The sequence below is a fragment of the Coffea arabica genome, chromosome 2e (assembly GCF_036785885.1).
Source record: "Coffea arabica cultivar ET-39 chromosome 2e, Coffea Arabica ET-39 HiFi, whole genome shotgun sequence".
Lineage (NCBI taxonomy): Eukaryota > Viridiplantae > Streptophyta > Magnoliopsida > Gentianales > Rubiaceae > Coffea > Coffea arabica.
The window spans coordinates 28,321,853-28,338,941 of record NC_092313.1 but is presented as its reverse complement, the minus strand read 5'-3'; the positions used below and the strand labels follow the sequence as shown (position 1 = coordinate 28,338,941).

The 17,089-nt window shown below is 35.8% G+C and overlaps 1 protein-coding gene across 1 annotated transcript; it reads left to right on the top strand.

Annotated features, from left to right (window-relative positions):
* The first annotated feature begins 15,223 nt into the window (after positions 1-15,223).
* On the top strand, positions 15,224-15,505 carry LOC140036197 (uncharacterized). The gene has a single exon (XM_072077504.1). The coding sequence runs from the start codon at positions 15,224-15,226 to the stop codon at positions 15,503-15,505; it is 282 nt and encodes a 93-aa protein (XP_071933605.1).
* Positions 15,506-17,089: the final 1,584 nt, after the last annotated feature.

The following is a 17,089-nucleotide window of genomic DNA, read 5'->3' as shown; positions in this document are numbered from 1 at the left end:
CAAAGTAAAGTTTCAAGCTTGAATCAAGCACTTAGGGTTGGAGGAAACTCTCTTACTAACTCAAATCTTTCTCTTTTGATTTTTATTCTTGATTTGCTAGGGTAAGAAAGCAAGGTTATGGAACTCACACTCTCTCTCTCTTGAGGCTAAGAGGTTCGGCCATCTTAAGGAAAAAAAGAGCCAAGTTTAGTTTTTATGTTGTCTACTAATCCTTAGTCAAACCAACCCATGGCTAGGGTTTTGCCACATGGTTCTATTCTTGTCCAAACCTTTCTTAACCTTTGACTAATGGTATCTTAACCTTTTCAATTGTACCAATACTTAATTAGCACCTATAATCTCTCACATAAAGTCTCTACCACTAAAAAAGAACACTTGGACAAATGCAAGTGGTGCATTAATTAAAATCAACTCAAGAAAAATGTTTTACTTCAAATAAAAAGAAATGAAGTGTAATGCATGAAAATTATTGTAACACATAGAGAATATAATGTAAGGGCATATAATATATGATTTAAATCCTAGGATAAGGATAGGATGAGGCAAATAATTTGGAGAATTTGTATTTTAAAGTGAGGGTTCTCACACTCTCTCCCCCTTAAAGAATTTCGTCCTCGAAATTCTCATCTTGATCACTGAATAGTTCAGGGTACTTGGCGCGAATGTCCTCTTCCATTTCCCAAGTAGCTTCCTCTACCTCATGATTTTTCCACAAGACTTTTACCAATGGTATTTGCTTAGTCCTCAATTCTTTCACCTTTCGATCTAAGATTTGCACTGGCCTTTCCTCGTAAGTTAAAGATTCATCAATGTCAATTTCCTCTGGCTTCAGTATATGAGTGGGATTTGGGTGATACTTTTTCAACATGGACACGTGAAATACATCATGAACCCTGGATAGACTTGTAGGTAACTCCAATCAATATACCACGTTTCCAACTCGTTGGAGGATTTTGAATGCTCCTACGTATCTTGGTTGAAACTTCTTTCCTTTTCCCGCCGTGAGACTTCGAAGTGGCGTAACCTTCAAGAATACCTTGTCCCCAACCTCAAATTCTAGGTCCTTTCGTCGATTATCAGCATAACTCTTTTGTCGATTTTAAGCTGTCTGGAGCCTCTGACGTATCACTTTCACTTTCTCATACGCATCCTCGATCCATGGTACTGCAACTGGGTCTAAAACCCTTCTTTCTCCTATTTCATCCCAAAATATTGGTGACGGCATTTTCTTCCATAAAGAGTTTCATACGGTGCCATTTGTATTGAAGAATGGTAACTATTATTGTATGCAAATTCAACTAGAGCCATGTATTGTCCCCAACTTCCACCAAAATCTAGAATACAGGTCCTCAATATGTCTTCAAGTGTCTGAATGGTCCTCTCCGATTGTCTATCAGTTTGGGGATGATAGGTAGTACTAAAATTCAGCTTGGTCCCCAAGGTTCCTTGTAATTGTTGCCAAAAACGAGACACAAATCGTGGGTCTCTATCAGAAACAATGCTTACAGGGATCCCATGTAACCTCACAATCTCATCCATGTATAGTTGGGCCAATTTCTCCAAAGAGTATTTCATATTTATAGGTAAGAAATTAATAGACTTAGTCAACCTGTCTACTATTACCCAAACGGCGTCGTGACCTTTTTGGGTACGGGGTAACCCTGATACAAAATCCATAGTAATATGTTCCCATTTTCACTCAGGGATTTCCAGAGGTTGCAGAAGACCTAAGGGCTCCTGATGTTCAGCTTTCACTTGTTGGCACACCAAACATTTTTGGACGAACTGAGCAATTTCCTTCTTCATCTTATCCCACCAATACAGCCTTTTCAAATCTTAGTACATTTTACTACATCCAAGATGCACTGTATATTTAGATCGATGTGCCTCTTTCAAAATATCCCTTTTTATCACTTCATCTTGTTGTACCACTATTCGATCACGAAATTTCAAGATACCTTCGGAACTTACGTTAAAGTCTTGTAACTCCCCTTTTTGCGCTTTTTCTGTCCACTTTTGCACCATCTAGTCATTCCTTTGAACCTCTTTAATTCGGTCCAACAAATCAGATCTTACTGTAATATTGCAGAAAATTACCCTCTGTCGGTCTAATCGCGGGGTCCATTCACTCACTTCCTCCAACAAATTCCATTCCTTAACCATCAATCCAACTACTTGCACTTGTCGGCTTAAAGCGTCCCTACAACATTGGCCTTATCTGGGTGATAATTAATTGTACAGTCATAATCCTCAAGAAATTCTACCCACCGACGTTGTCTCAAATTTAACTCCTTCTGAGAGAATAGGTATTTCAAACTCTTATGGTCGGTGTACATCTCAAAAGTTATTCCATATAAATAATACCTCCACTTCTTTAATGCAAAAATCACAGCGGCCAATTCTAAATCGTGAGTGGGGTAATTCCGCTCATGGGATTTTAACTTCCTAGAGGTATAGGCAATTACTCTCCCATTCTGCATTAGAACACATCCTAAACCTTCTCTTGAGGCATCCGTATATACAGTAAAACTATCTCTCCCATTTGGTAAAACTAAAACAGCTGCCGACGTTAACCGTTTTTTTAACTCCTGAAAACTAGCTTCACACTTAGAACATCAGACAAATTGACCATACTTCTTGGTCAGGTCAGTTAAAGGACCGGCTAATTTGGAGAAATCTTTGATGAATCGACGGTAATACCCGGCTAAACCTAGAAAACTACGGACCTTAGTCGAGGTTTCTGGGCGTTTCCACTCAGCTACAACTTCTACTTTCACTGGATCCACAGAAATTTCATCTTTAGATATTATATGCCCTAGAAAAGAAATTTGCTCCAACCAAAACTCGCACTTGCTAAATTTGACAAATAATTGATGTTCTCTTAAAGTGTACAAAACTATCCTCAAATGCTGTTCGTGATCCTCTTGAGTCTTGGAATATACCAAAATATCATCGATAAATACCACAACAAATTGATCCAAGTAGGGTTTAAAGACTCGATGCATTAAATCCATAAATGCGGCAGGAGCATTCGTTAAACCAAAGGGCATCACGGCGAACTCAAAATGATCATATCTGGAATTAAAGGCAGTCTTGGGTATATCCTCTTGCCTAATTCGTAACTGGTAGTAACCTTGCCTCAAGTCCAACTTAGAGAAAACTATTGTTCCTTGTAGTTGGTCAAACAATTCATCAATGTGTGGCAAAAGATATTTATTTTTCACCGTAACATCATTTAGGCCACGATAGTCAATGCACAGACTTAAACTACCATCCTTCTTCTTAACAAATAACACAGGCGCTCCCCACGGTGACTCACTTTCTCGAATAAACTCTCGCTCTAATAGATATTGTAACTGCAGTTTCAATTCCTTAAGTTCGGCGGGGGCCATTCGGTATGGTGTTTTTGCAATGGGAGCAGTTCCAGGCACTAAATCGATCTTAAATTCTATTTTCCTCTCTGGTGGCATCGATTTCAACTGATCGGGAAAGACATCAGAAAATTCATTCACTACTAAAACATCCTTCAGTTTCACTTTATCTCCAAGAGTATTAATTAAGAAGACTAAGAAGCCTTGTGCCCCTTTACTCAACAACTTTCTGGCTCGGATTCCCTAAACAAGCGCAGACGATGCTAACCTACCTCTCACATCCAACCTTAAAGTTGCCTCTTCGGATATCGAGAATTCCACCACCTTAGTTTTACAGTTCAATTGGGCGTTATAACGGGCCAACAAATCCATGCCTATAATCACATCGTACCCCTTAAGGTTTAAACTTATCAAGTCTCCCACTAACTTCTGTTCTCCTACCCAAATCTCGCAATTTTTATAAACTATATTGGTAATTAGGCTTTGATCCCCAATAGGTGTTTTAACTTCTAAGTCATATGGCAATTTAACAGGGTTCACAACAATACCACACATAAAGGCAGGATTCACAAAAGAATGGGTTGCCCCAGGGTCAATCAAAAGCTTAGCTAAGCGGTGGAACACAGGGATCGTACCTTCCACTACTTCTGAGGAATCCGGAACTCACTGGTGGCCCAAAACAAAAACCCTAGCAGAGGTTTTAGGTTGACTTGCACTGGCGGTAGGTTGCTTAGGATTTGACTTTTTCGACTGGGTACCCCCGTTCCCGTCACGATTTTTAACAGGGCAAATGGCAATCTGGTGTTCGAAAATTCCACAAACAAGGCACTTCCTCATTTTTTTCCAATAATTATCCTCGGTATGATTTGGCTTACCACAATATCCACAGCTTGCACCTGTGGTAGGTGCGGGAACTCCTTGGGAGACAGTCCTCTGTTGTCCCTGTCCCCTTCCACTTTGAGCTCTTCTAGATGGAGCTCCTCCTCTTGGTGTCCCCGCAGTTCAGGCTCCACTCGCACCCCTTCCAAACTTCGGAGGTGGCACATTCTGATCACCTCGACCAGGAGTACTACTAGATGCACCACGTCTCTTAGCTTGAAAGGTCCGAACTTGAAATCGGGCCTGCTCCACTCGTTAAGCCTTTTCAAGTGCATCTTTAAAAGTATCAATTTGAGCGGCAGCTAAATCCTTTTGGATTTTCACATTCAAACCTTGTATAAACCGCCTTATGCGCTTTTGTTCACTCACTACCAATTCCGGAGAAAACTTGAAAAGTTGGGTGAATTGGGTCTCATATTCTGCCACACTTGAAGTGCCTTGGCGCAGTTTAATAAACTCGTCCTCCCTTTTCTCCTAGATTAAGGGTGGAAGGAATTTCTCATTGAATTCCCTAGTGAAGTTTAACCAGGTACGTGGGGTTTGCTCCCGTTCCCACTTGGCCCTTACTACGTTCCACTAGGAACGGGCCTCGCCTTCCAGCTGGAAAACGGCGAAGGTAACTTGCCTCTCTTCAGTGTAATGCAAAGCGGCGAATATATCCTCCATTCGCTCGAACCAATTCTCGGCAACTTCAGGTTCAGGTCTTCCAAGAAATTTTGGAGGAGCAAACTTTTGAAACCGCTCCAGGGCCCTATCCTCGCCTACTTCAGGGTCCCTTTGTTGCTTACCAGGTACTTGACCCTGCTGGTCAACCAAGCGGGCCAGTAAATCAGTCATTCGATTAATAGCTGTTGCTACTTGGTCCCCCCCATCACCTCGGGGTCCATGGTTTTGATTCGCCACCGAACCTTGTTCCTTCCCTTGGTCTTGGACTTGCATGGATTCTCGTCCACGGCCCCGAGTACGTCTTTGTCTAGTCTCCATTATTACTCACTGGCCTAGTGCCCACGTATGATAACTAACAGGGTAAGCAAATATGGTATACGATCGATGCTTATATATATTGAAAAGTCAAATAAGAAATGGAAATCGGAATCACAATAAGCGAGTGAAATGCACAGCAGTTAAGATCAATGTCGAAATAAAGTCAAAGTCAAGGTCAAAGTCACAGTCAAAAGTCAGCAGTCAACAGTCAACAGTCAAATATCAAGGTCAACAGTCAAGGTATTATACATTAAAAGACTCATAGCAGTCATTTACAAGGTAACAGGACCAAAATAGCAAGTACGAGCCCCCAAAAGTACAGATATAGTCATATCAAGCAAAAACCTAACACAAGTAGTCAAAAAGAAACTATATAAGCACCGAGTCACCACATCCCCTAACTTTCCTATGTACAAAGGTCAAAATCATCCAAAGTTGTAGCCTAAGAGTAAAGACTTAGTCCGTCGTAGAACTAGTGGACCCACCAGACTATGCGGGTTCATCTCCGAACTCGCCTCCTATATAAGAAGCTGCATCACTCTCCTCTCCAAGTAATTCATCACAAATGTTCAAGATTGATTCAGCTCTAACCCTCGCTTTCCTGGCCCTCTTCACCATGCGCTCTTGCGCTTCTCCAAGTTGTGCAAATAAGTCATCAACTCTCTCGTGGCCTTCAACCACATTGTACTCAAACTCCTTAATTCGAGCGGCTTGCCTCTTATTGGCTTCCCTTAGTTGGTTCACTTCGGCTTCAAGCCTAGCATTATCCCTTGCAAGCTCCTTACGTTCTTTTACCACAGCCAATACTACTTCATTAGGGTAGGCATAAGTATGGCGGCATTCGCAACGCCTATAGCGATTTGACGGGCTCCAATAAACTCTAACTCATCCAGACCGGATTTGATACTTAATCATGGGGAGTACTCCACGGGGCTGCTCACCAACTGGACTATCACTATGGTCACTATGTCCGTCCATCCTACACAAAAGTGTAGATAAACTTTAGTACTCTTAAGGAAAATAATCAAATATAATCCTCAAGTCGAAAATTTCTAACTCGCCCGGACTAATTCAAACCTAGGTTCTTATACCAACTGTGACAGCCCCACCTCTCCCTAGGGCGAACCCTAGGATATCAGCGGACTGCCTGCCCAACTCTCGCCGCTGCTCAGTCGATCAAAGAACTAGCAACTCAAAATAACTGGTGAAATAACTTCAAACTAAATCGTACAAACCCTAATGGCACATAACCGTCAAACCAACTTTCCAAACTTAAAACGGCAAGCTAAAAGTCACACTTACCACTCCGTACTACAATTACATAACATAAGTCGAACTTTTGAATTCAAGTTTACAAAAGTCAAAAGTAAAGTCGTCTTAACAAAAGGTTACAAGTTCAAGCAAAATAAAGCTAAGAAGGCTCTCGACTGTTAGTCCATCCCCGATCTGTTTAGGAAAACAAAGGGAGTGGGGTGAGCTAAAACTCAGTGAGGTTCCAAGTAAAGCAAGTAAACACATAGCCAAATTAAGGTATAAAATAACCAAATAAATACCGTATGATACAATAACAATTTAATCACAGTTCAATTCAAGCATACGAGTGGCTTTCAAAAGCCAAAATCCCCTTGAGCTTGATCATAAATGTCTCCATTGACTCTCCGTCAACACTTGTATACACAGAATACCAAGTCCGTAGAACACCACTTTCACCTGTCTCCGTCCACCAATCAACCCCCTACCGGACCCGCGCTCCATAAACAGTATTTAGGTAATATTCGAGTATACCGGTTTCAGTGTACAGTAAACAGTCCTCAAGGTTTATCGGCCTTCTCGACCAAACCCTTGCTGGCTCGATACGACCGACTCACCTATGAGATTGGGTACCCAAACAGTAGTAGTGGTTGATGGGATATCATTCAAACAACTCAAATACAGTCACGTATAGAGAATTCACATTTCATAATAGCAGTATACAGAGTCTCAGTGAAAAGTAAGGGAGGATGAGTGCGATAAAGTACACACTCACCTCCATTTTTATCAAATCAGAGTTTGGCTCAAACAGTCGTAAATCAAGTATTCAGATATTTCACATAAGCAAGTAGCAGGTAGTGGAATACTCACATGTCAAGCAAAAGTAGCAATCGACGTAAAATGTCTCAGTTACAATCACCTTCGTTTCCCAAACCTAGGGTAACGAGTGAAATCGTTAACAATTAGATTCATGCCTCACTAAATTAGGCTCATTAAGAGACCAAGTGAATAGTCTAAACTACTTAATCCGTCATGAAAATAAGGTCCAAACCATGGTAAAAGTTCATAAGAAAACAAGTTTAGTAGATGCATGAAAGTTCGGCAAAAGAAAAGTTCCAATCGGGCTTAAGAGTTTCTCCTCGGGTTGAACAGTCTTGCCCTGGCAGTCTTAGGAAAACGGTCATAACTCACTGTAAAAAAGTCAGAATTAGGTGCCGTCAGTGGCATTGGAAACTAGACTCGAAGGGCTTTCCAACAGTACCAAACTCACACTGTTGTTCATCCCCTATCGACAACAGTAACTCAGACAAGGTGGCTGTTTTTCCAACCCTGGATCAGCATTAACCGTATACCAAACTACTCTAGTTCTAGGGGCTAATTTCATTAGTTTTGATCCAAATTCACCCAAATCACTCCTCAAGTGATCATATACAAGGATTCAAGTCACCTAGAATCAATGGAGTTCACAACGTGACACACAAACATGATTTAAGGCAACCACAATGGTCTCATAATTACAAGAATCCAAAACAGACTACTAATGGTTCAAAAGCACCACTTTACTTGCTTCAATTCCATTCCAACTCACTCATAGGCTTAACCAATAGTTAACATAGTTTATTAGGCTTGATTAGGGCATAATTGAACAACAAAATTGAGGGAAAACCCCTCCTTCAAGAACCGGCCAGCCAAGAACAAAAAAACAACAACCCACAATTTCCAACATTTGTTCAACCTTCATCCTTACATGTTTTTCACTCAAATCATCATATCAAGTGGTGGATCTAGCCCAAAAGAGGTTTAAAAGATAATAATACCTTATAAACAAACATGAACAAAATTCAAACATTTCATCAAACACTTGGTGTGCATACTAAGAAACTTAACTACTACTTGTTTAATTCAAGAGACCAACCCAAAATCTCAACCAAACAACTTGTATTTTTGCCATTAACACTTCAAGTGCATGATCTATCATCAGAAACCAAGATTTAAAGAACATATACCTCTCTTGTAGTGAGTTTGAACCACCAAAGTAAAGCTTCAAGCTTGAATCAAGCACTTAGGGTTGGAGGAAACTCTCTTACTAACTCAAATCTTTCTCTTTTGATTTTTATTCTTGATTTGCTAGGGTAAGAAAGCAAGGTTATGGAACTCACTCTCTCTCTCTCTTGAGGCTAAGAGGTTCGGCCATCTTAAGGAAAAAAAGAGCCAAGTTTAGTTTTTATGTTGTCTACTAATCCTTAGTCAAACCAACCCATGGCTAGGGTTTTGCCACATGGTTCTATTCTTGTCCAAACCTTTCTTAACCTTTGACTAATGGTATCTTAACCTTTCCAATTGTACCAATACTTAATTAGCACCTATAATCTCTCACATAAAGTCTCTACCACTAAAAAGAACACTTGGACAAATGCAAGTGGTGCATTAATTAAAATCAACTCAAGAAAAATGTTTTACTTCAAATAAAAAGAAATGAAGTGTAATGCATGAAAATTATTGTAACATATAGAGAATATAATGTAAGGGCATATAATATATGATTTAAATCCTAGGATAAGGATAGGATGAGGCAAATAATTTGGAGAAATTGTATTTTAAAGTGAGGGTTCTCACACATATGAAGTGTATTGAAATGTTGTTGATTAGAATCATCTGTTATATTAATTGGGATTTGGGAAGAAGATACTTCAGGTTAGTATTGATTGTCGGTTCCACCAATCTAATAATAATTTATCAAAATTAAAGGCAAAAATATTATGTGAGATATAATATGTGAAATATAAGAGAAATTTATTACTAATTCAAGATATAGTGCTGATCCTATGTGTTCATAAAAAAAAAACAAAATTTAAGTTATGTTACTAAACTTTTACAATTGAAGATCAACATGCCTTTTTTAAAAAATATATGTATTGAAAGAAGATGTACCTGATAATTAAGATGAGTGGAAACCCAAAATCGATATTTTAATGTGCCAACCGCTTGCACTGAAAATACCTAACCATGAATTTGATGCATAAAATCAATATATTATAGGCTATATGTAGTGTAGGCATAAGAAATAAGAAATGATAAGAATATAAAGAGATATTGATAAGAAAATTAAAAGCAGGTTTATCTTGATTTAAGTTGTTTAAAGTACGTAACTTTGGATAGGAAATAAAAACCTTATAATATTAAGAATTCTTATAGAAAATAAAAGTGCGTTTTCAAAACAGATTTTACCTACCTTGAATACCATCTCAACTATATCGAGTCCTTTAAGTGCATGGACTCCTATGGTGTGGTCCACACACCTCCCCACCATCTGAGCAGAGATGTATTGTGAATCCTATAATTTAGCAATGAGTATAACCTGCATGTTTTGATTAACAACGAACGGGTTTATAGGAATTTACAAACCCGTGCTCAAATAGAAATTTATATTTGACCGTACGGGTCAAATACATATAGTTAATTGGATTCAATTAACTTTTTCTTTTCCATAAATTTCGTGCTATGCACTATGTCTTGATAACGCACTTAATAATAAAATTTATTAAGAATCCTATTTCCAACATCAGATATTGACTTCTGTTATTAATGGTTTCTTTTGAAATTAGTTACTTTTCTACTTCTTGTAATTATAACAATTCTTATTTATTTCAGTTCCCTATGCAGTACACAAATTATTGGCATGAATTGGAGATATTTATGTCTCTTTTATTTATATTGCATTACTTTTCAATTCCCTTTTTGTGTAGGAAATAAGAATCATATAATATTAAGAATTCTTATAGGAAATAATAATTGATATATATCTAAACAAAAAATGAGCAAGCCACGTAGGAAACTATTTGTCATTTCGTTAACCCACGTAGGAAAGAGAAAACATAAAGAGATAAGAATGAGGATACGACTTTATTACATATATATATATATATATATATATATATATATATATATATATATATATATATATATATATATGATTCTTACTTCTTATGCCTACACTACATATAACCTCTAATATATTGATTTCAAGCATCAAATTCATGGTTAGGTATTTTCAGTACAAGCGGTTGGCAAATTAAAGTATCGATTTTAGATTTTCACTCCTCTTGATTATTGGTACATCTTCTTTCAATACATATTTTTTTTAAAAAAGGCATGTTGATCTTCAAATGTAAGAGTTTAGTAACATATCTTGAATTTTATTTTTTTTTTGTTTTATTTTCTATTTGTTTAGGATTTAAACAAGTACTTTCATCGTTATTTTTGTAGGATTCTTACTAACATGTTTGTTAATTGATTTTTGTGATCATATGCTAAGATGTTTGTTAATTTGCCTTTAGGAAAAACAACAAAAAACAAAAGGCACTGGAAAGTAATGCGATATAAATACAAGAGACATAAATATCTCTATTAGATATATTTGCAAATTCATTAGTTAATTAAAAGGTTCTGGCCGTTTATTTAATTAATCCACTTGAGAATATTTATCCACTGGAGAATGGTTTCACAAGGTTTTTTAAAAAGTATCCAGCCTTATGTCTTACCAACATAATTTAAATAGAAGAGAGTCAGGAACCTGATCACTTAAACAACATGAACTTCCGGCAACTATTGGCTATATACACTTATAGTCTATGCTTCATAAATAGCGCCATGAAAGTGGTTTGCAGAATACATCAATTCCTTGCTCCCATAATCAAGAAGTTTAGAAGCAAATTCTATCTACATTCAGAATATTAGCTACCACTATCAATGCTGTCAGTAGTCGACATCCAAGGAATATTCTCAAATGTTGACAGTAGTCAACATCCAAGGCCCCGTATTGTAAGAAAAATATGGAGTATTCTAAACTGTGTAATGCTTGCAATCAAAATGTAAAGTATCCTAAATTGAGGTATGTCGTAGGTGTTAACCTTTTTATCATTTTAATTGCTATAATATCTACATAAACATATCTTTTAGAATATGTGTATTTATACAGGTATATGTTAAAAGTCTTGGCAAGTAATGCAACCAGTAGTTCTTGGTTTGATATATTTGATCAAGAGGCTGAAAGAATAATAGAACACAAACTTTCTTTTGTTCTTGAAGAATTTAACAAGGTAAACTTATATCTAATTTTTTAAAATATTTTTAATAATAGTAGAGAATCCGACACTTATCTCAGCCGTTGAATATTCTAACAAAAAAAATCTATTACGCATTTCATTTTCAGGAAGGATTTAGCAATGAAATCGTGTCATCAATTATAAATAAGATCACGTGGAAACCTTTTGTGTTCCAAATCAAGTTGAACAATTACAATTTGGAACAAGATAGTAATAGATTTACAGTGACTAGATGGTTCCACTGTGATTTCAAGAGAGAAACGTATTTCATGCTTTCACAGGCAATGTGTAATAAATTTATCTTATATTTCACATATTATATCTCACATAATATTTTTGCCTTTAATTTTGATATATCATTATCAGATTGGTGGAACCGACAACAAATATCAATCTGAAGCATCTTCTTCCCAGATCCCAATTAGTACAACAGATGATTCTAATCAACAGCATTTCAATACACTTCATATGAATCATTCATCAGAGGATTCAACAAAAACTACAGAGGAAGGGAATCCTCATAAAAAGATTTGCATGAGAAGGTAGATTTAATATACTGTTTTACTTTCTTAAATTATAATATTTACGTATTATTATACATAATCTTAAATGCGATAAATTATTTATTTTTTTATACTTAGTTATCCTGCTTTGCTATCATGCAGTGATAATGGAAAATTAATAAATGCTGAGTTACACAGACAAATCGATGAGAATGTTCAAACAGAAGAAAAACAAAAACAAGTTTCTGAAGAGTAGAATATTATTTGATACTATTTACTGCACTTTTTATTTATTTTCAAGTTTTTGAATGTTATGGTATTGTTGAATGTTATTTTTTCCATTTTTGAATTATTATTCACTGAATTAGATGTTCAAATTTATATTATAAGAATACTTTATATTACAATGCGCACATAGTAATATACTTAAGACAAGTTATAATAGATTACACATTAAATTTGTATTTTATATCGACATTTTTATAAAATTAACTAAATAGTTTATTTTTTTTCGATGATTCCTGTTCAACGAACGGATACAAAACTAGTTTATGATTAAAGAAACCAGACTCCCTCTTTTGTGGTTTTAATTAGCATAATATTGGAATCTACATTTTTCAAATACATATGCTCACACTTTAAATGGGTTTAGGTTAGTGTGTGTGTGTGTTTCTTCCGACTGTTGAAAGAAAAAGGAAAAACATGAGAGGTAAAAGCTAGTCAGCGGTCTAACCCAGTTACTCGGTGTTCCCTTTCCCCCAATCCCCTATCCCACATCGATTAGTTGAGGTGTGTGTATTCACTACTTAAGTCCCCAAGGTCCCCTCATTGGTTACCGCTTTTGAGGTGGAATTTGGGAATAGGTTTAGGTTAGTGTGTGTGTGTTTCTTCGACTGTTGAAAGAAAAAAATATGCTCACACTTTAAATAATTGATTCCACTTCCACGTGACTGTTTTTTGTAAGATTGGGGACAGACAAGTTGACTAATGTAATCACCCAATCAATAGAGTTGGCAAGATTCAAAAGAGAAACGAAACTTACTAGTGCAGGTACTACTTGGAAACAGAGGACTTCCTACCTGCTTTGCAAGTTGCAACCTACCGGCGTGATTGGTCTAATACTATAAAAGCGAACCATTCAACGTTGTTAAGATGACATATTTTGTAAGGTGAGAACGGCATCTTTGACATTCTAGAATCTCTATATTTCCAAAATTTTCTCTCTTTTTTTTTGTAATAAAAGATGAAATATATTAAAACAGAAATTACAAATAGTTCTGGGGAAGTGGACACCCCGCAAATCATCAATCAAATAAAGCATTTTTATGGGGGTAAATATTTTATTTCTAAAAATATCATTTTGAAAAATTTTGAAATCTATAAGTGATAAAAGTGAAATATTCTGAAAATTGGGCTGTGGTGGCTCCATAAATCCTTTTTTTTTCATCTTACTATTACTTTTCATACTACCCTTTCTAAACGAATTTTACAGAATTATTAGCCAATAACATTTACTTGTACAGCCTTTTAAGATTATTGCCTGTCCTTATTATGAATTTTGACTACCATACATAATTGTTATTTTACTTAATTCAAAAAATTTTTTAAAAAGTATACAAGAAACTAAGAAGGGTGCATGATTATCGGTATCTGACATTTATTAGTAGTAGTAATATTTTACAAAAGAAATTCAAATGACAAGAAAGTTTATTCTACATAACTGCAATGTTGTCAAATTTGTCTTGTACCATTTTATAACTTTTTGAACTTTAGTTGGTCTTATTAAAGACTTAAGACTCGGGAAAATCTCTAAGATATCGAAAATGTCAAGAGCATGCATCTAGATTTGAGTAACATAGAATTTAATATAACAAAAAGAAATAAGTGGAGCATTACAAAATGAAAGATTCAAAGATTCTTTGGGGAGGATTTCATAATAATAAATTACACAAGGACACCCTAAATAAATTAAAATTCAATTTACGTACATTAACAGAAATGAGGTTGACCGACCAGCACCCGGTCCAACAACCGGTTGGACCAGTCACCAGAACGCGGCGGTTATGGCCAGCCTGTGCCAACTTGACGCGGTTTTTTTGGTCCAAATAAGTAAACAACGAAAAGAAGCTTTAACTTTTAAAATATGCCCTCGTATTCTTCCCTATTGGCGAACAGGACCCATCCTCATTTGTATATTAGTTTTCCAATCTCTTAACTATATATTTTGTCAATTAGATAAATCTACTAAGGGATCTTAAAAGCGTAATTTCATAAGTAAAAACATTGAAGCTCGAGTCTTGAACATTATCATTGTTTTTGTTTATAGAATCTTTTATGTACAACAAAATTTCTTAGCTAATGGAAAGACTATAAACTTGATTTTTAGTTCCTAGTTATTGTCCTTGTAAGAACTTAATTTGTCTTCATTATTTTGAATATAATAAATACCATAAGACACTTAATCTATTTGCATTTCAATTTCCTTTTAGTATGTGTGTAAAAAATTATTGAGAATAAGACACCAAATGTGATCAATAGATTTTTTGAGTTTGACTCTTGCATAATTAATAATAGAATGAGTTAAAACATATATATATGATATCAACTGTAAATTTTAATTAAAAAAAATCGAGTAAATTGATGAAATCGATCAATGCTTTTCTGTTGTATGTCAAAAAATGAAATGAAAATTTATAAAGTGGCTATTACTAAACAACCCTAATTGAAACCACACTTCAATGCATATACCATATCACAAATGCTTGGGGCAAGAACAAGGATACATAAGCTTACAAGGGTAGAAACACAAATTGCTTAAAACACGCAAATCAATTAACACAAAATTAACGTTACAAGGAAAAGTCACCGAAAGACCACGAGACGAGAACTTATATATATATATATACGCACACACACTTGACCTAAATTCCCTCACAAGCATTCACATAACATTCTCCCATTTTATGGGCTCTGAGGTTTGGGACGTTTTCTAACAAATTCCATTTTTTTTTCATTTCTCTTTTCTCTTTTTTATTCTTCCTTTCCTCTCTCTCTCTCTCTTTCTCCAAGAAGATTTTGTCATAAAATCATCAAAGAGAGAAAGGAAAGGAATCAATCAACCAATCAAGAAATGGCAAAATACATGGAATTATTGGATGCAGGTGTCAGAATAGCTGCAAGGTTTCATTCCCACTGCCCACAAACTGCAAGATTGTATTACCATCCTCCGGCAAGTCAAGATGGTGGTCACCACCACCATGAACGGTCCTCCCACAACCACCCTCTTGATGGGTTTTTGGGTCGCGGCATTACCGATGATTCGGCAGTTTTGATGGGACGTTTTGGCTCCAAGGCTGGTGGTTCTGGGATGAATGATTCTACTGATTTTATTCTTTACACTGTTGTCTCGTGACATTAGGCCGAGGCCACAGATTAATGTTTTAACATAATTCTTTTGCTATTTAACTATTGGAATTGGATTGGTTGCAAAAGTTATCGGTTATAGTTTGAATTGTTTTACCATAAATTTTGTGCTATTCTTTTTTCTTTTTTTTTCCTTAATTATTTATTGCTTTCTTCTTTGATTTTTTCTTTTATCTGGAAGCGGGGTACTATTCAAATTTAATTTAATTTTATCGCTTGATACGTTTTCTCGTATAACATATGGAATTGCATTGAAGCAAGGAATATTTCTGAAAGAATAGCATAGATGACTTTTCTAGGACCGGACCACTAGGGAAGGGAAGCTAGCTACTACCATACACATGCGTAAAATACCACTAATTATTTTTAGGGTGTGTATGTGCATAAGGGGAGGTCAAAGCTTGTCCATTCACGGTATCTAATTCAAACAATTCTGGTAGTGGTTTCTTTATACTTTTGAGCAAAAATTGGGTTAGGTGTACCAAACAGGATCCCGGTTCAACTATGCAGAGCATATGTAACAAGTCGAGATGAGTTCAACTTATCCGAGTCGTTATTTTGAATTTCAAATTAATGACCTAGACAGCCCGGTTGATTTAAGTCGTCAAAAATATAATACGAATATAAGTGCAATCGCACCTAACTCCAAATCTAATCCGTTTAGATTGGCCATTTTTCAAATACAATACTAAAGTAATACATAAATAAAAATAACTTAAAAAACATCTCAACTATATAATATATCAAATATTTCAAATACATTGCAATAGTAAAATATTTTAACAACACCTCTATAAACAGTTAATTCAAACAGAGTCAGTTCAAAGTTTTCATTTAACTGGTATAGAATTAGTGACTCATGACAATTCCTATTTCTTTGATAGTAAAGAAAAAAAATTAATAGGAGCCTTTGATATAGAAAGCACCATTGAATGTTCATCTAGTGAAATTACACATAGAACCACCCTGTATTAGATACCTTGTAATTAAAAGATAAAGAAGGTTAAACAAATTACCACAACAATACAGGGTATCAATCTCATGAACGAACCCATAATTAGGTGTAGTATAACAATTTTTTTTTTCTCATTTATATGTTGGGACCATGGATTAAACCCTAGTTTCTAGAATTAAGAATCGACCATTACACCACGTGACCACTTAGGAGGTGGCAGTGATTTTTTAGATTTTCAATGTTAAACTATAAAAGCAGGAGATGGGTCTTAGAGTTTCTCTCGTTGTTAAGTTTAAATCCTTCTTATATTCAAGATTCAAATCCTGTGTGTAACAGTTAGTGGTGGAAAGGAAGTGGAGAAAAGCATAAGGGTTTAAAAAAAAAGGAATATGAAGGCACCTATTTTCTCAAATTTATTACTCCCTCCGTCCCACTTTGATAGTCCTGTTTTCCTTTTTCGTCTGTCCCAAATTGTAGTCCAATTTCCAATTGAAAAATGTAGTTGTATTTTAATTTTTCTAAAATACCCTTATTCAATGTAAGTTGTTATTACTATAAACCTACCCCATTTAATGAGAGTTGATTCTTTTTTTACTATCAATTCAAGTTCCCATAAAG

Excerpts from the sequence above, each read along its gene's own strand:
- LOC140036197 (XM_072077504.1), top strand. The coding sequence starts at position 15,224 with ATGGCAAAATACATGGAATTATTGGATGCAGGTGTCAGAATAGCTGCA.